The sequence below is a fragment of the Nanorana parkeri genome, unplaced genomic scaffold (assembly GCF_000935625.1).
Source record: "Nanorana parkeri isolate BGI_ZX_2015 unplaced genomic scaffold, ASM93562v1 scaffold539, whole genome shotgun sequence".
Classification (NCBI taxonomy): Eukaryota; Metazoa; Chordata; class Amphibia; order Anura; family Dicroglossidae; genus Nanorana; species Nanorana parkeri.
This window is the reverse complement of record NW_017306807.1, coordinates 1,151,673-1,171,892: the sequence shown is the minus strand read 5'-3', so window position 1 is coordinate 1,171,892 and position 20,220 is coordinate 1,151,673. Positions and strand designations below refer to the sequence as shown.

The 20,220-nt window shown below is 41.8% G+C and overlaps 1 protein-coding gene across 1 annotated transcript in view; it reads left to right on the top strand.

The window, feature by feature from the left end:
• The window catches only part of LOC108791274 (ras GTPase-activating protein 4-like), a 94,826-nt gene that overhangs the window by 69,335 nt on the left and 5,271 nt on the right, over positions 1 to 20,220 (top strand). The window contains exons 10-17 of the mRNA XM_018561710.1: positions 262 to 415; positions 1,874 to 1,938; positions 5,634 to 5,746; positions 10,302 to 10,494; positions 11,928 to 12,065; positions 13,681 to 13,825; positions 16,240 to 16,409; positions 19,785 to 19,922. Of these exons, the coding sequence (XP_018417212.1) occupies positions 262 to 415; positions 1,874 to 1,938; positions 5,634 to 5,746; positions 10,302 to 10,494; positions 11,928 to 12,065; positions 13,681 to 13,825; positions 16,240 to 16,409; positions 19,785 to 19,922 (1,116 nt within the window). The remainder of the gene's footprint in view (positions 1 to 261; positions 416 to 1,873; positions 1,939 to 5,633; positions 5,747 to 10,301; positions 10,495 to 11,927; positions 12,066 to 13,680; positions 13,826 to 16,239; positions 16,410 to 19,784; positions 19,923 to 20,220) is intronic.

Here is a 20,220-nt window from a genome sequence, read left to right as displayed (position 1 = left end):
TCTGATGGGGGTGCATCAATGTGACAGTGCACCGCCTTGATGCTGCCACTTGTAAGCACAGAAGCCAGTAGTCTTCCACTACTTGATTCCTCTGCCGCTCGCTTCTGCACATGCCACATCCATTACATACATTACGCTCTGATGTGAGCCAGACCCCTGCTTCGCCCGGAGGGTGGGGGCGCAATTTTAGCATCTTTGCACTGGATAACCTTGTCCTGGAACTCTATATACCTTGTGTTTATAAGATTGTGTTTCCAACAGGAAAAGTGTGGACCTTTAATAACACTGATAGATGAAACCACATCTGCTGAATGCAGACAGGAAGTGGCCACCAACCTTGTAAAGATTTTCTTAGGACAAGGGCTAGCAAAGGAATTCCTTGATCTGTTCTTCAGGCTTGAGCTGGAAAAAACAAGTAAGTGACATCTGTCCAAGTATGTTTTCAGTTTCAAAAGGACATGGGTCCATTTACATCAGATTTCTGCTGATCCAGCGTGGTCAGTTTAGTCAAAATTGAACTCTGATCTGTTTGTTTTACTGGATCTGGCCTGAACCAGGGGTAACCGGATATGCATTCGCTTACATTCGGTTAACCATAGACTAACATTGGGCAGATCTGACAGACGGACCTGATTGGACCGCCCGTGTGAAAGGGGCCTTAGAGCTCTTCAAGACTTCAGCAAAGCAATACGCCCACCAGAACTCAAAGCTTACCCCAACTGCCATGGCTTAAACCAAATAGCGGTGTCACTGTGCCCTGATGGATTCATTACAATATAACAAACAACCATTGAATCCTCCTGAAATGAAGTGGAAAGGTGCTGAGACACAAACCTTAAATGAGAACTATGGGGTTAAGGCTTTTCCCCATAGTTCTCCTTAGGGTAACGGGAGGACACAAGACCTCGCGGTATACTAAGACGCCGCAGCTGAAGCGAATCCCGACAATTATGTCTGGATCCGCCCAGCTGCGTGACTGACAGCTGGCTCTGCCTATCTAGAGGCAGAGCCAGCTTTACCCGCCCCCTCCCATGTCCGTTCTGCCAGTCAGCGCTGGCGGATCGGAGCGGGGAGGGGGGAATCCAGCCCCTCCCCTGTCACGGCAGAGAGCCGTGACAGGATCGAGAGGTGAGCGAACGCCGGTAGGTGTTTGCACACCTTCCGATCTACTGAGCCGACCTGTGACAGTCTCATTGTTACAGGTCGGCTAGAACTATGAGGTGAGTGAAAAGCACTCACCTCATAGTTCTCCTTTTAAAAGGAAAATCACCATTGAAAATTGAAAATCATTCAAACCAACAACATTCACCCACAGCTGAAGTATTCATTTTCTGGAATTGCCATTTAATGGCTGTTTTATGACATCATCGTCTGCTTCTGCCCATAGACTTATTGGTAGGTGGTGTAAAGGATCATGTGAATCATTTTTTACTTCTGCCTTATTATATTCAAATAATAGGGATTCTTAGCCCTACAGCCCTATTCATATACTCGCGGTAGTGGTTTGAATGTAAATCAATTCATCTGGCAGTAGTATTGTAAGAGTAGGAGGTTCTCAAGAAAACCCTTGCAAGCAGAAGAACATACAGTACAAACACCATGTAGATAGAGTTGTTTTGGGGGATTGAACTCCTGACCTCACATTGCAAAACAAATGTAATATCCTGCTAAGTGCCTACTGTCAAAAATAATACTTGTATCTCCGTTGGGATTTGTCTGATGCTGGTAAGGAGGATGGAAACCAGAGCTTACATAGATAAGAATTCAATCTGTACTTGTGCACTTTTCTGTTCTGCTCAATTTATGGTTGATAATATTTCTAGATTTTGTATGTTGACATTTGCATTTTAAACCAATTATATTATTATCACAGATGAACCAAACACATTATTCAGAAGTAATTCTTTGGCTTCCAAATCAATGGAATCCTTTCTTAAGGTAAACAATCTATTTCTGATTTATCTTCCTAATGATTCTCAGTCTTGCTTATAAGATGTCTACATGCAAAGAGTTTATCTGACGTAACAGGAAACACAAGTTATACACAACTGTGCACTAATGACTCTACAACACCCATTATCATAAGTGTTTGAATTGCGTTACAATTACCGGGAAGCATAGTACTGTAAATAATATGTATTGCTGATTTAATATGCAGGATCATATACAGTAAAAGTGTTCTATAGCTAATGCTTATGAGAGTCTGAACCATTTGCTATTGGAAATTTCTGACTGCAGTCCAGTTATCAAATCTATATTTACTTAGTAGCTTCTTAGTTTCTTATACTACAAAGCATGAGCAGTTGCTCGGGTTTTATTTTAATTATTATTCTCTTTTCTGCCATTAAGCAATGTTCCCCATGCCTCTACAAACACTCTAAAACTTTTCCATGGCAATACAAGATGACATTTCTAATGCATGAAAATCTAGCAATTATCCTTGTTGACTTATCCTTACAGGGTTATTCACTAAGCTGCCTAAGGCAGCCAAGTGAATAATCAAGCCAAAGTGAACAGAGCTGAACCCTGTTTGGCAATTCACTCCGGCTCAGTACGGCTGATTTCAGCCATACATCGGCTGCCTTCGACTGCCTTCAGTCAGCCGAACATGCTCTGCCAGCTCAGCTGAGCCAAAGTGCAGAGGGAGTTCGACTCAGCCGATTCAACATCTGGATTGGCTGAGCCGAAGCTCCGGCAGCTCACTCGCTGAGTGAATAGCACTTGTGAGGGAATAGCCTCCGTGGTACCAGGCAGAATAGAAAATCAGTGAAAAGAGTGGGGAAAAAAAGGGTTGAAAAAATATTTTACATTTTAAAAATGTAAACAAATGGTAAAATTAAAAAATAAAGATATTCTAAAAGAAAAACAATTTGGCGGAGCTAGCAGTGATAGCTAGCTCCGCCCAGCTGTTTTTTATTGGCCGCCACCTACTAGAGTCTTAACAACACCTACTAGAGTCTTAACGAATAACAACTGGGCGGAGCCGGCCGTAACGTCACGGCCTGCTCCACCCAGTTGTTATTGTTTAATGACAGATCAGCGTCCCCAAGTCATTTGGGGATGCTGATCTGTTATTACAACTGGGCAGAGCCAGCCAAGAGATCATGGCTGGCTCCGCCCAGCCGTCATTTGCCCCGCTTCGGCTGTCACTTCAGCTCAGTCGAGTCGAAGCATATGCCTTCGGCTCAGCTGAGCCGCTTGTGCACCTTCGGCCGTGCACAATAGCCCGTACAGCAGCCCTTCGGTTCGACTGAACCGAAGGGCTCCGGCAGCCAAACAGAGCCAAAGGATCAGCCGAAGATATAGCTGTATCCTTTGGCTCAATAGTGAATAACCCCCTGAGTAGGGCTGCAACAACTAATCGACATAATCGATTATAATCGATTATTGAAAAAGTTGTCAACTTGTTCAATAATCGATTAATCGGCTTCCGATCAGTTGGCCCTGTTCACGGCTCCACACGCTCCACACACGCTGCGTGCCGCACCTCCTCCCCAAATCACGCTCATCGCTGCCAGACCCGCCCACCCGCATCCACGCTTTACACGACGCACCTCCTTCCCGCCTCACACTCACCGCCCGCCCACATGGACGCGGGGAGATGTAGTAAGGAGGAGCAGGTGTGGGGGGATGACAGACAGACCCGATCTCAGAAGCACGTTGCTGGAAGACTGCTCAGGTAAGCCTGCACTTTCCCCCACATGGTGCTCTATAATGTATTGCTGGGATTTGTAGTCCTCTATAGCTGATGGTACATTGTGCTGTATATTATACATAGGAATACAAATCCCAGCAATACATTATACACTGTATGTATAATGTACTATTGCTCGGATTTGTTGTACTCCTCTATAGCTGGTGGTATTCTGCACTGCGCTGTATAGAGGACTACAAATCCCAGCAATAATACATTATACAGCACCATGCGGAATTCCACCAGCTATAGAGGAGCACTCCTCTATAGTTGGTTATATTCTGCATTGCGCTGTATAATGTACTATAGCTGGAATTTGTAGTCCTCTATAGCCGGTGCCATTCTGCATTCATTGCTGTATAATTTTACACTTTCCATTTCACTATTTTGCACACCACACCATTTTTTTTCTTTTTTACTTCCACCGCTCCAAGCTTGCTCCTGTGATGGACTACAATCTCAATACAAACTAGTAGTCCATCACTGGAGCCATTTTTTAAAATGTATTTTATTGTTTATCCGATTAACCGATTAATCGAACTTAATAATCGGCTAACTAATCGATTTTGAAAATAATCGTTAGCTGCAGCTCTACCCCTGAGTGTCCTTAGTGTCTAAAACACTCTTTGTACCTATGATGTAGATATTTACGAGGATTATATTTTGTGATAGAGATTATTTTAGTTTCTGGTTGAGTGTAAAAATAATGTTATATTGTATGTATATTTTGTTGCTTGATTTCCCACACATTACAGTAAGCCTTTTTCCTAACCTGTATTGAAGAATGCAGTTTTACCATGGACAACAAATATGTTAATGTTTTTATATTGATTTTTTGCTCTACTTCCACATTTAGATTCAGTAGTCTCACCCTTACCTGAATCATACTCTTTGTCTGTGTTAGTGTTATCAAAATTGTGTTTTTACTCTGGAGTTACATTCAGCTATGTATACAGATTGGTGTTAGGGAAACAACTTGAATCCATTCGTCTCTATCATGGTTATTATGTGCAGACTAGAAATGATTTGTTATTGCTGCTCTGACTTTCTGCAAGACACAGAAGAAATAAAAATATACACCCTATTTTAGTTTCTTTCTGGAAAATTGTCAGTTTACTTACATAGACTAATGCATACTTTTATGGTAGCAGAAATAGGCCTGGGTATATGTGACATTATATTCAAGGGTCAGTCCACCCAAAAATGATATTTTATTTATAGGTAGGACCAGGGGGGCCGAGTTAGCTTTGTCATGTATGCATTAGACACTTTAACAGCTTAATGTCCTTGACATATTTGCTTTCCACCTGGGAGTTTTGGGTGTCCTCATCCACCTTTAGGTGTTCGAGCAGCTCTCTTTGCATTCTCTATCATATAAAATACATTCAGCAGGAAGAGTGTGGACCCATCATAGTGCCCACATCAGGTTTGCAGACCTAAACATTCAAGCACAGAAACCTCACAGATGTAAGAGGTGATTTAACTCTCCAGCATCAGCTAAAAACTAAAATATCAGTTTATAGTGGACTGACCCTTTAGGGAAATATAGATCCTCTGATAAGGCCATCCACCGCTTTAGTACCTTGGCAGGGAAAACTTCCCACAACCTTGGTACAGGAAGCTACGTTTTTCAGTTAAGCTTTCAGTTTCGTTGAACCAAATGAACCCCGCTTATATTCCTAAGGTGAATCTACTTGAGCGCAGATGATAAATCAGTTCTGCACCCAGTAGTGGAATTTTCATATGAATACATACACGTTTGACCTTTCTTAGTCTTGGTAAGAGGTATGGGGGAAAATCTTCATAATAAGGCCCCTAGAGCTATAAAGACTAGCAGGGACTTAAGGCTTGACCCTCCAGCCAGCTCAAAAAAAGTAAATTCATATTTCTTTTAATATTCTTTATTTAATTTGGTGTAAATATTGTTTTGAAACCATAGGTGGCAGGAACCCAATATCTACACAGTGTTTTTGGACCAACGATTAATCGTATCTTTGAAGAAAAAAAATATATTGAACTGGATCCTGGTAAATTAGAGATTAAAGAAGCTGGGTAAGTGTGGCTACTTCCATTTCTACTGTTCTTCAGTAGGTTAAATATTTAGTTTAATACATTATTTTATGCACTGTGAATATAGTTCAGTGAAGACAGTACATTCACCAAATAACGAAATTGTGAGGCAGGTGAATTTGAATGGGCAATATTGTTCACTACAGCATTTTTAAACAAAAAGCAGCTGCATGCAAACATTGCACTTTACAAATTTAGCATTTCCATGTCTCCCTTGTGTATTCCGCTTACTGCTGAGCCACAGCTGTCATTAGGGTCGTAGGGAGAGCACTACGGTCACTGGCAGGTGAAAAAGCCTGGGAAGAGGCAACAATCTTCTCTTCTTCAACAAAAAGAATAGATGTTTTGGGTGGAGTTCTGCTTTAACACAGAACGTTACTAATTGCCTTTTTCCCAGTAATAATAATTATACATTGTTCCCATACATGTTACGCTGATTAGAGCCAGGGTATCTTGCTTCCTGGTGATTCCTTTGTCCCATGTAACATTTTCAGACATTACAGAAGCATATCACATAAAAAAACTTGGCTTGATGTCAGAAACAGGGCTATTCTTGTAAATCACAAACAGGAGGAAGTAAATACCCATAACTAAGGATTTCCACATCCTTCTAAAGTGCATGACTTTGGATTACATAAATATGTATTTATTAGAACACGTAGTTTATACCCTTAAAAGGGGACCATTACATATCATTGAGTATGAATGCTGAATTATTATGTGACTCTTACCTAAAAGTATTTTTTGGGATGTGAATTTTAAATTTTACATACTTGCCATTTCATGTTTTGATGACTACATTTCAGATCTTCAGATTTGTAAATGTCCCCTTTAGTGCAGGGATGTCCAAACTGCAGCCCTCCAGCTGTGGTGGAACTACGAATCCCATGAGGCTTTGCAAGATTCTCACAGCCACAGACATGACTCCCGGAGAGAGATGCTTCATGGGATTTGTAGTTCCACCACAGCTGGAGGGCCGCAGTTTGGACATCCCTGCTTTAGTGGCTCACTGCACATCAGGAGGACTAGTTAGCATTGCGGCTAAAGGACTGCTGAGATAACATACAACCCCAATTCCCAAAAGTTGGGACCCTGTGTAAAATCGACATAAAAACAGAATGCAATGATTTGCAATCTTTTAAACCCAAATTGTATTCACAATAGAAAGTAAAAAACATATCAAATGTTTAAACTGAGAAAATGTACCATTTTTGGAAAAAAATAAGGTAATTTTGAAATTGATGGCAGCAACTCGTCTCAAAAAGGTTGGGACAGGACCACGTTTACCACAGTGTAGCATCCCCTCTCTGTAAACGTTTGGGAACTCAGGGGAACAGTTGCTGGAGTTTTCTCAGAGGAATGTTGTCCCATTCTTGCCTAATATAAGATTGCTCAACAGTCCTGGGTCTTCTTTGTCTTATTTTTAGTTTCAAGATACGCCAAATATTTTCAATTGGTGAAAGATCTGGACTGCAGGCAGGCCAGGTAAGCACCCGGACTCTTCTACTATGAAGCCATGCTGTTGTCATAGATGCAGTATGCGGTTTGGCATTGTCCTGCTGAAATAGGCAAGGCCTTCCCTGAAAAAGACGTCGTCTGGAGGGGAGCATATGCTGCTCTAAAACCTGGGTATATCTTTCAGCATTGATGGTGCCTTTCCAGATGTGCAAGCTGCCTATTCCATACTCACTAATGCACCTCCATACCATCAGAGATGCAGGCTTTTGAACTGAGCGCTGATAACAAGCCAGAAGGTCCCTCTGCTCTTTAGTTCAGAGGACGCGGAACCCATGGTTGCCAAAAAGAATATCAGTTTTTGATTCGTCTGACCACATAGCAGTTTTCCACTTTGCCACAGATGATTTTCAATGAGCTTTGGCTCATTGAACATGATCCAGAAACGACGGCGTTTCTGGATCATGTTCAGATGTGGCTTCTTTGCAAGATAGAGCTTTAACTTGCATTTTTGGATGGTACGGCGAACTGTGTTCATAGACAATGATTTTTGGAAGTATTCCTGAGCCTTGCAGTGATGTCCATCACAGAATCATGCCTTTTTTTTAATGCAGTGGCGTCTGAGGGCCCAAAAATCAAGGGCATCCAATTTAAACATTTGATATGTTTTGTGTTTTCTATTGTGAATAAAATTTGGGTTTATGAGATTTGCAAATCATTGCATTCTGTTTTATGTAGATTTTACACAGCATCCCAACTTTCTTGGAATTGGGGTTGTTATTAAGCCACTTAGAGGGTCTATTGCTTTCATTCGGTCTGACCAGACTTTCGCTGAGAGAAGAACAGTAAAGAACACTGAATGTGCAGCACTAATAAGCACAAAGCACATTCTACACTTGTTCTGCAAGGAGCAAGTATGGATGCTCCTTATTACATACTGTATGTATTAACAAACTATACATAGAAACAAGGTTCTTAAAACATTAGCCTACACTAATAAGATTGTTCACATTAACCTGCAGTGAGTAGAGACTCTGCTGACAAAACTGTCTTGCTTGGCTGTCATTCCTACAGCCTCTGTTATTATAGGGGTTCGAAAGCTTCACAGGCAGTAGCCTTGAGGGGGCATGTAGAACAGCTTCCTGCTGTCTGCTTGAGAAAGCCTGCTACACTTTTTGAAGTGCCAGAGGCCGATGGAGATGCAAGGGTTAAGTGCTTGTTTTGTCTAGGGGACTCAAATAAAACAGATGTACTTACCTGATCCTTGTTCTGCTAGCCCCCTCTGGGCTGCTAGGCCGGTCCCTCTTCTCCCCAGACAGTATAAGGACCACATACATTATCACATCTTAAGCTGGCCATACACCTTATAATTACCGTTCAATTTCTTTTATCCCATCATAGAACCCCCCTTCAATTTTCTGCTCGAAAACCCCATCATACATAGACCAATGTAGATTCCGATTATGGTTCGTTAGCAATACTAACTGGCTATATTTCGTTGATCAGCAGAACGGAATTTCATTTGCGCATGTGCAGTGTCCATGTTGCGATTTTTGCCGTACGAAAATGCCACTAATCCATTGATTTCCGTATGATTCAAAAAAGGTTTTGCAGCCTGACGATCGAGGAAATTCGGCCAGTTGTACAGTAATTGTGATCGTTCACTTCCCATCAACTGGCCGATTATCGTACGAACACCCGATCATGTTCAATTTCCGAAAGATAATTGCAAGGTTTGTGGGCATCTTTATGCAGATCCATTGACCTGTATTAGACATAGGGACACTGAGGGACATTAGCCCTTAGCAGTGCATGGGTAAGATTGTGAATTTTTCCTGAAGTTCTTCTTTAAATCTTTGTTTTTAGATATGCTTTAACAAATAAAAAGTGCTACTTTTATACATTTTAGTTATATGTTATGCCTGGAAAGCATAAAGTGGTTACTGGGTCACTTTAAATTTATTTCAACTACTATCTCAATCTGCCTTTATATTAGACATCTCTAATCAAAAGAATGGGCAGCACCAATAAGAAGCTACTGCATTAGACAAAGCTGCCAGTAAGCAGTGAGTGCTTATTGAACGGAGGAGACAGCAAAGGAATTACTTTATTAGTTTATTGCTTATTCATTGATCAGTGACCATATTTAGTCAGGCAAGTCCTTAGCCAGGCTGTATAATTTTCACTGCGTTGGAGAAGGGACCAGGCTCTCCAGTGTGACAGAAGTGAATGGATCTCATGAGTGGCTAGAAAATCTTTTTGTAGCCAGAACAGTTCACACATGTCTATTTCAACTATATATTTAACTGTTTGCCTCTAGTTCAGATTAACATTTTGATAAGCTATATATACATGCATTATTGCAACAAACTGGATACTGCAAAACATGTTACATTGTCATACTAGTGAATTGCTTCATCTACAATCAATCTTTCTTTTCCAGTACCATAATTTATATGTCCATCTGGTCATCCAAAGTAATTTTAGGGTAGGATTAGTGGTCACTGAGGTGAAATGCTTGATATAGTAGTAATTTATAGCCTGACAGTACCATTGGTTACCTCCTGCATGGGAGTTTTGAATTTAACAGTGTGATGCTGTTGCATTTGGGCAAGATGAAGACTCAAGTTCCAACTTCCATGCAGTGACCCTCTGTGTTCTTAGTATACGTTTTGGAACAATGTGGTCATAACCAGAGGTTTCTGCAGTAGTGGGCAAACATTGCAGTATCAATGGGACCTTTTCTAGTATGTGCAATGTAGATTACAGAAGAGGTTTCCTTGGCCTAATCCATTCCATGGGTCAGGTCATATTTACCACATCATTGTCCTCAGTATTTATTTTACAGTTTTGGTCCATGCAAAATCTTTACTGGAGCTCCTCTTCCTCCTGCTTAATAGAAAGCACACAGGAGATCACAAGTGATGTAACTGCATAATAGGTGGAGGAGAAACATACTTACTTTAAATTAGAATTTCCTGTGCCCCAAGCATCATGGAAAAGTGTCCCTACAAATGTTTCCTTACATAAAATGTCAAACCCTGCTTTAAAATGTACATTTTCATCCTGTTTCCCTTCCCAGGTGCTCTGGGTTACACCGGATCCAGACTGAGAGCGAAATAATCCTGCAAAATGCTCAGCATCTCCAGTCTTACCTAACTGATCTTCTTATAGCAATAGCCAAGTCAGTTCAGATATGTCCAGCTATCATACGAGCTACATTCCGGCAGCTCTACAGGCGGGTGGAAGAATGTTTTCCAGAAAATAAGCATATGGTTTGTAAAAACAATATATCAGGACACTTTTTTTTGAATCACATATTTTTCCAGTAGACTTACCACCCATCCATCATAAGGAAGTGTAATAGTGACTTTTTTAGTGACCAACCTGGAATCTTAAAAACACAAATATTTGATACTTCTTTTAACCAGCTTTGCATCTTGAGCAGCCTTTCTCAACCAGGGCTCCTTGGAACCCTGGGGTTCCACCAGAAATTGCTAGGGGTTCGATGAGCAGTGTAACAAGGCATTCCTTCCACTAACCAGCAGTGTAAGGCTTCATCTTTCCCACTGACTGCTCCTAATGGCCACTAGTGTGAGAGGGAACCTCTCCTAATGACCACCAATGTAAGGAGGTACCTCTCCAATTAACCACCAATGTAAAGGGGATTTTTTTCCCTGTGATTTCTAGTGCAATATGGGGCACTTTTATACCGAACACTAATGTATAGAGGGATTCCCTGACCATTAATGTAAGAATGCATTTTTCACTGACCACCAATGTAAAGGGACACCACAGTTTCACTGACTGCATTTATTTTCTGCTAATTATTATTATTAATTGTCATCATTATTAATAAGAACTGTTTGTGTTATAAGGAAAAAGTCTCTGGGTATGACTTTTAAGAAATGGATCAAAATGGCTTTTTTACACATAATAAGCCTTTTTTTCGTCTTTTACAAAGCACTCTTAAGGTGCCCATACACTGCTCGATTCTCGTACGAGAATCACGGGAAATCCCGCGATCGTACGAGAATCGAGCAGTGTGAACGAAGACGTGCGACCGTTTCTACTGTACGGTCGCACGTCTTTTGTCTAAGGAGCACGCTAGAAAAGCAGCCGAAAATCGTACGATTTTCGGCTGGTTTGAACGGTGCTTGGGAGACAAATGCCGAACAGGCCGGTGTGCGCACGCGCACACTGCCCGTTCAGCATTGCGGTCATCGCAAGCCCGCCCCTCCGGGGGGCGGGCTTGCGATGATCGAGTGTACGATCTGCCTGTCCAAGATGGGCAGATGGTACGTTTTTTTAATTACTTTACAACCATCGCAAGACTAAGGTCTTGCGATGGTTGTAAAGTGTATGGCCACCTTTACAATCAGTCCAATTCCATGTTTTATTTTCCTGGTACAAATGCCAGAATCATCAAGCAAACACCTGATGAACTAATGCATTTGACCCCTTTTTTTAAACCTGCAAGTTAAAAAAAACAAAAGAAACTAATTGGTGGGCTGGATAAATTTTGATTACATTATTTTATTGTTAAATATTGGTGGTGTAGCGTTTTTGATGACCCTCTGTATCCTTGTAAATATACTGTATGTTTAGCTTGACACAAGTCCAGTTTATGAGTGGTATTTAATTCTGTTTATAGTTGAGTGTCACGGTTTAATATTGGTATTTGTCTTGGTCTTTTTGTTTTTTCTAGAATGTGAAGTTTATTGCAGTTACCAGTTTCCTATGTCTTCGGTTTTTCTCTCCTGCAATCATGTCTCCTAAGCTTTTCCATCTCAGAGAAAAACACGCAGATGCTCAGACAAGCCGGACACTGCTGCTCTTAGCTAAGGTAACAGACCCATCTGTCTATATTACATGCGATACAAAGAATTTACAATGCGCTGCACAGATATACAATTTAGACACTAAGAAAATATCACTTTAGAGATTCTTTTTTTAGTGCTTGCCGCTTTTTGATATATTGCCGCAAGATAAATAAAAAATAATGACTGAGAGACTAGTTATTGTGCAGCAAAGCAATTGTGTTATTAAATCCCATGTAATTTATTAGCATATGTTTCTGATGCTCTTTTAGTCCTGTTCTTTTAGTGATAATTAAAGGTTGTAGTGTATTTTGGAAGAGTCGTGTTTAAAAGAAAACCACAGGCAAGAAAAATTCAGGAATCAAAATAAAAGTGTCAAATGCTACCTATCAGTGTCTGCTTCTTTGTTTTATATGTACAATTTGGCAAAAAAAATATGTTTAATAAATAACTTGGTATAAAGCCAAAAATAAGTTAATCTTGAAATGTACCTGTGTTAGATATTGTATATTAAAATATTTATTTTTATTATTATTATTTTTATAGCAAGCAGTAAAAGAGCTTTAAAAAAAACAAGCCCTTAGTGACCTCAATAGTTGCAATCACTGTGAAAAAAAATCATCTTTGAATTTCACAATAGAGGCACGGAAATTGCAGCTCCTTTCCCCTTATTTTCACTGGCAACAGGGACTTGGCAGCCTGTTAGGCAATAAATGTAAACAAAAAGCAGGTACTTTTATAAAGGACTGAAACCAACCTCAAAGACACTGCTGTGATCTTTGAGGAAGCACTATCCCACGGTGCCTGCAACTACAAAGATCAGTGAATCACTTTTAAGGTTTGCTAGAAATAAATATTTGAATGTCCAGGTGTACTTTAATGCAATGTCATACTCATTTGGGTGCTGGACACTATAGTAGCCATTGGTCACAAAACACAAAATCCGTAGCTATCTGCTTCCATTGATTAGAGGGTATTTTTGTCAGCAACCATAACTACTGCAGCTCACAATGCAAAATTGAAAAGGAGCAAGGAGTGACCTATTTATGTTTACTGGTGATTTTTTACCATGTAGGGAAATATTCTGTAAAGCTCACTCTGTTCCTCTGCCTCCATACTGTTAGCTTGTTTCGTTGTTAGCACTACTAGATTAGTTTCAGCGCATGGGAACACCACTGTAAGTGACACCAACATCTGACTATCTAATTCTTTTACAGCTGTACTATCGGTATATAAAGTATTCAAAAGTATGTGCAGTATATTAGTGGGTGTGGATTAGTACAGAAGACAGGGCTTAAATTATAATTGCACCTTTCAAATAAATTGTGACCTAACCCAATCTTCCTGATCAAGCTCACTAAATATAGACATCAGATGCAAACTAAGTACTTCACCTCTGCCCTGTCCTCCCCTGCAGCTATCTACCTTCTCCACCTATCTCTTTACATAGTCATCTTTTGGCAATATTAAACTTAACACACAAGTAAATACTGGCATTAGAAATATTAAAACAGAAAATGTATTTCTTTGCATTTCCATGAACATTACCAAACAATCAGTAACTATAACACAATAGAAAATTGCCGCCATGACTATATATTAGTGTATTAACTTTTAGAATGAATATTTTCTCTGCTTTAGGCAATACAGAATGTTGGTAACATGGATGCTCCTGCCAGTAGAGCCAAGGAATCCTGGATGGCTCCACTGCAGCCAACCATTCAGCAAGGAGTTTCACAGCTTAAGGAATTCATTACCAAACTTATAGATATCGAGGAGAAGGAAGGTAACAGTGCTTTCTAACAACAATTTTAACTACGATCTAGACACTTTTCAGCAATCAAATGTGTGCTCATGCCTATTATAGTAATGTCAACAAAAAAATTAATAAAAACGTGAAAAAAACACAAGTTCAGCAGAATAAAGGTTAAATTCAAAGCAACAGTTGTACTACCTTGATGAGGTTTGAGGAAGGATATGTCTTCAATGAAAATAATGGGTAATGCCTGAAATTCACACAGATCCAGAATGAGATTCAGTAGTGTTCCTGGTTGCAAACAATGCGCATACATTTATGGCTTTTGGTTCTGTTAAAATAAGAGGCAGGACAGTGCAGAGGGGAGTCACAGACTATGGCATACTTGGTTAACAACCAATACAGGACACATACAGCCAGCAGAGGGAAAACCAAGTGAGATACAGACAGAACAGATAGCACAACAAACAGAAAAAAATGCATTAAGAGCCAAAGAAAGCAACATGGACTCCTGATGGACCTGTAAGGATTATTGCACGCAGTGGCGTAACTACCACCATAGCAGCCTACGCGGCCGCTATGGGGCCAGAGGGGGACCCGGTCGGGAGCAGGAGAGAGGCTAAGGGATCCTTAACTTCCATGCGGCCGCAAGTTAAAATCTGTGCAGAGTCGCACGGAACCTAAGGATACCTGCACTCCTCTCCCCTGCCACAGTGTAGAGCGGGGGGAGGGCGGAGTCATCTCCTGCCTGTGTTCGGCTGGAGAAGAAGCAGCGGTGTCTGATCTCCACTGCTGGCCAGGACTGCCGACAGGTAAGCAGGGAGGGGGGGCATGTGACAGGGACTGCAGTCTCTCAGTATTGTCCTCATATCTACTGAGCTGCAGGAGCCATTAACACTGGCCGTGGCTCATTCATATGCTAATTGTGGGATCTGCATATTAATGAGCCACGGTATTCATATGTAAATCCCGCCATGCTTCATTAATGTGCAAATCGCCCTTCCCACTCCAAGGGAACTAAATGAGGGGGGTGGGACAGGGGGGGAGTCAGGTCCTAGACTCATAGAGTAGAGAAAGCAGGGTTAGGGCTTGTACACACCATATACACACTGTATCGCATAGTAAACTCTCCCGTGCGTTCTGGGACGGAAAGGGGCGTTGTGGTGCATTGAAGTCAATGGCACCGCAGCCACGCCCCCCTGCCCGCAGTGCAAGTGCCCGCACCAGAACGCGTGGCACATCAGTGCCTGTGTTGCGATCCAGTGCAATTGGAAAAAATGCTGCATGCACCGGAACACAGGGAGGAGTTTACTATGCGATACAGTGCGTTCCTGAAGAGAGGTGAGATGTCACCCACACTGGCCACTCACTCTGTGCACCCAGCCACTCTCTGCACCCACCCACATCACCCACTCTGTGCGCCCACCCACACTGCCACCCACTGTGCACCTACCCACTCTGCATACCCTCCCACACTGCCACCCACTTTGTGCACCCACTAACACTGCCACCCACCCACACTGCAACCCACTCTGTGTACCCACCCACATTGCCCACCCACTCTGTGCACCCAGCCACTCTCTGCACCCACCCACATCACCCACTCTGTGCGCCCACCCACACTGCCACCCACTCTGTGCACCCACCCACTCTGCAACCCACTCTGCGTACCCACCCACACTGCCACCCACTCTGTGCACCCACCCACACTGCCAAAGAAATGAGGGAAAGTGGGTTATATTGCACTGTGTAATCCTTCTTTGGTGTGGCAGTGTAATAACAACTTAAAATAACACTGCCAATCCAGTGAAGCAGGGGAAAGTGGGGTTACAAATTATAAACCCCTGTAGTATTTTAAATTATAATTATAACCCCCCTTGTGTGATTGCAAATTCCATTTTCCCAGCTTTATTGGTGGCACGGTTAAAGAATTAGGCCTCGTTACACAGGACGTTCTGGCATTCCTGCAGCAGAAACATATATATTCTTGTGACAGGAATATCGGGTGTCCCACTTAGATGTGGCCGCTGTACCCACTGAAGTTAATGACTGGGTGACAGCGGCCATATCTGTAAGCGGCAGTCCACACGTAATGTACGCGATATGATTAAATGCAGTTTTGAATAGATCACTGTCTCTGGACGCACGTATCCTAAGCTCAGGGACACTGATCTATTGCAAACGGCATTTAATCGTATTATATAATAATAATGATAATATATGCTTTAGTTCAAGCACCAGAGGGGGGTGCAGGTTGGGGGGGCCCTATACAAAATTTTGCTATGGGGCCCTGTGATTTCTAGTTACGCCCCTGATTGCACGTGTCAGAATGTACGGCTGATTACCTGCTTTTATGATATAACACGGATGTTAAGGATAAGTGTACATTGGCATGTTTAGTTACTCTGGTAATGACATTCGTTAAATTGGTGTTTACCTTACAGAGCTAGATCTACAGAAGTCACTAAATCTACAGAGCCTTACTGTCAAAGAAGGTCAGTTAATGGTCTACAAAACTAAATGCAAAGGATACCTACTGACTTCATCTTTCAAAAAACTTTTCCTCTCACTAACTGTTGATGCCTTAAGTTTTGCCAAGACTCAGTTTTCCAAGGTAAACAAATATGAAAATATCACCTCTTAACATATTCTTTATTCCCTTGTAATGTTCATGTTTTTTGAAAACATATTCAGTGTCACGTACCTTATATCAGTCTGAAGAGACAAGGAGGGCCTTCTCTTGCTACACCAGTCCGAGTACCCCTGATAGTGAGACTGGAAGTATAGGGACAGAAAGGAGCACAAGACCTCTTTAAAGGCATTGGGACACACAAGGCATTGGTACCCCACACATTACAATGGCAACTGAAGCTTACAGTGTGTCCCCACACCAAATCCAACAAGCGAAACAAATGGCAAACACTCATCAATTCATAACTAGCTTTAAAGCAAAGTGCATATGGAAGGGCTTTACACAGTATAAAAACGGACATTTCCTAGCACACTCACCAGCCAGACTGCAAAAAATACCCTGTCTAACTACTAAGGTTAAAACCAGAGGTTTTAGTTGCATAACTTTTGCAAAACATGTGGAAGCCGCACCGCCTCATCAAGGCCCCTCTGTATAGTGTGGACCTAACCCTAATTTATGAGAGCCTTCATCTTGGAGCATATTTATAGCAAAGGATGAATTAGATGCAGGTTCACCAGGAGGTACCTGCACAGGCACATTACGCGATACTGGCACTGTAGCACCCATCCGTGCAGTATGTGTGCGAGCTGTATTTTCCTGACATTCAGGTTTTTATTTTATAAAACTTCCACCCAGCATATAGCTGGGCAGATTCCGTTTGCATGGCACTAGTGCCCTTAGATGGTGCTGAGGAGTATACACTCTTCACCGCAATCTAGGGGTGCTAGTGCAAACGGCATCTGCTGAGCTATACGTTGGTATATTTATAAAGAAACCTGATAGTGTGTTTTTTCTTTGGAAAAGCATGGTCCAGTTAAACTGTTCCTTCCAACATCTCTACTTCACTTAGTACAACAGTCTCTGCTAATGAACTTTCCAGGGCCGTCTTTAACGCAGGGCAAAAGGGGCAGTCACCCAGGGCCCAATCATTGTTGTGGGGCCCAAAGCAGCTGCCCCTTCAGCCCACATAAGATAAACACATGCAGGGCTGGCAGCCTCACCTGTGTAGGCAATGGGGCTTGCACCAGCCCTGCCCCCTATCTGTGTACACAGCATCGATGCTCTACAGACAGGAGGCTACATACAGCAGAATAGACGTGGCTCTGGGCCCCGCCTCCCGCTCTCCGTACTCTGCTCTCCTGTGTTGTCTGGGGCCCTGCTGGGAGCCCACACCATGCCATGAGATGTCATCCCCACTGTGTCCCCTCCTGTCTCCCTCTCTGGACCTTGACACCAAGTAAGTGCCCAAATATGCCACAGTTTATGTATGCAACAGATACATATACTGTGTGCAACACATACATATACAGAGCAGGTTCCTGACATTGCTTCTCTAGTTCAATCTATGCTGCTGAAGCAGGATTTAGAGTTTTTAAAGACAATGTCATTATCAAGTTCTATGTTTGGCTGCAGCAAAGCTTCCTGTGCTCTCAATACTAGGGATGCACCTATAGATAATATTACAAACAGGATCTGTGCTATGGAACAACAAACCCCTAAGCTGCCATGCTACAAAACTGTATATGACACCTAAAAAAACGTGAATTATAAACATGCCCTGCGCAATAGAGACCAGCTACATGTGCAATCTAATGATAATCTACATGTGAAGTAAATACAGAAATATGTAAATACGCAGAATCACCCTATGCTGAATAAATACATATTAGGTATTTTATCACTATATAATGTATTTTTTCACCATAGGGTGATTCTGCATACTTATATATTTATTTCACATGTAGATTATTATTAGATTGCATATGTAGTTGGTCTATAAAATGCAGTGCACTTTTATAATTCACTAGGGATGCTACTGCACCGATACCTGCACAGCCCGTCTGAGACCCCGTATAGTCCTCCTGAGACTCCGCACAGCTTCCCACCAGGATATTGAATATCCTGTCTCTCTCCTGGCTCTCTCTCCTGGCTGTCTCTCATTGCTCTTTCTCCTGGCTGTCTCACACTCTATCCCCTGGCTGTCGCTCCTGCCTCTCTCTCCTCTCGGTCTCTCCTCTTTCTCTCCTGTCTGTCTCTCCCCGCTCTCTTTCCTAACTGTCTCCCCTAGCTCTCTCTCCTGGCTGCCTCTCCTCTTCTCTCTCTCCCGTTTGTCTCTTCTCGCTCTCTCTCTCCTGGCTGTCTTTCCTCAATCTTTCTCCTGGCTGTCTCTTCTCGCTCTCTCTCCTGGCTAAGAAATTGTTTGCCCAGGGTCCAATCAGTATTAAAGGCGGCCCTGGAACTTTCTACACACTGCACCAGTTTTCACTTAGCCCCCCATTCACACCTCTGTGACATTTGAATTGGCTGCCTACCATAGCTAAATCTCAGTTAAAGAAGTGCATGCATCTTTTTTTAAATCGCATTGCACCATATAGTAATGGCTTGCTGCATTGAGGTGCCATTAAAGTTAATAGCACACCTAACATTGCAACATGGGGTGCAATGCTTGGCATTGCATGTGCTCCCGCATCGCAAAGATGAGAAACTGAGACTTGATGAAGGAACGCAGTGATCAAAGATAAAGAGTTACACCTGAACCACTAACAGCACTTCAAAATCAACATGCTTTCAGTTGTGGCTTTCAACTTCAAAATTAGAAACTGAAAAGGAATAAAAGCAAAAAGGTTTAGAAAGTCAAACTCCCAAAAAAGAAAAACATACTTTTATTAGATATCTAGAACTGGCAAGCCATAGTTCCTTCATCAAAAAGGATAATATATACAAAAAAAACTGTATATTACCTTTCAGTCTACCAAGAGATACAATGTAGTCTGGCAGCTGTAACCTTCAGTCATAGCATGAGAAACACTGGTGCATGTAATCTATATTATTAGTAAAAAGTCAACTGCCATCATTTCCCAGTGTACATTTCTGGCTAAAGCAGCATTTCCAAAACAAGAAATTCACTCTGATGTGGAACCTGTGAAGAAAGTTGCCTTTTACTTTTAAGATGGCTACCCACATGAAAATCTGATTGTTCAACCCCCTTTAGATTAACCAACAACTGAGAAGTGTGAGGACCCACCTGACCAGATATTAACTGAATAGATTGTTTAGGCCGGAATGATGTATTTGCTGGTAAATCTGAAAAGGCTCATTCATTCATATTGTAATGAACCCAACTGTACACAACTGTACCCAACTGCTTTGAGGAAAATGTACATTTCTTGGGAGCCGATTTAACACCTTGTTGACAGTTGTCATACAATAATTGTATGTGATAGTAACTGTAATAGTTGTAATACAATCATTTTAATTCAGACAGTCTTCAGAGTTAAAAGTGACCTTTTTTGACAGACAAGTTCATTTATACCTCTATCAAGAATCCGAGCCTTGGAAAAAGTAGAAGAAAAGAGTTTTGGAAATTCCAATGTAATGCAGATCATTTACACAGATGAAACTGGCAGCCTGGAAGCATTATATTTGCAGTGTAAGGTACTGATAAATTGTATTTTAAGGACAAAATTATGTTAGCAATGTAAGATGGTGAAGACTCTAGGTCACAGCCCTTCATGGCAACATATGGCATATAACACGTGGTTTAGTTGCGATGAGTTGTGATATTGCACTGCAGTGCTCTGGGGTATTTCTTCTTAATTGCATTTAATATGCAAATGCTATGTGATGCAACACCTGAGAAGTGTCGGATGAACCGACACTCCCAGAGCAGAGACTGGGGGCCCGCCGGCCACTGTATATGGATACGGTGCTATCCGGCGGCCGGCAACTGTGC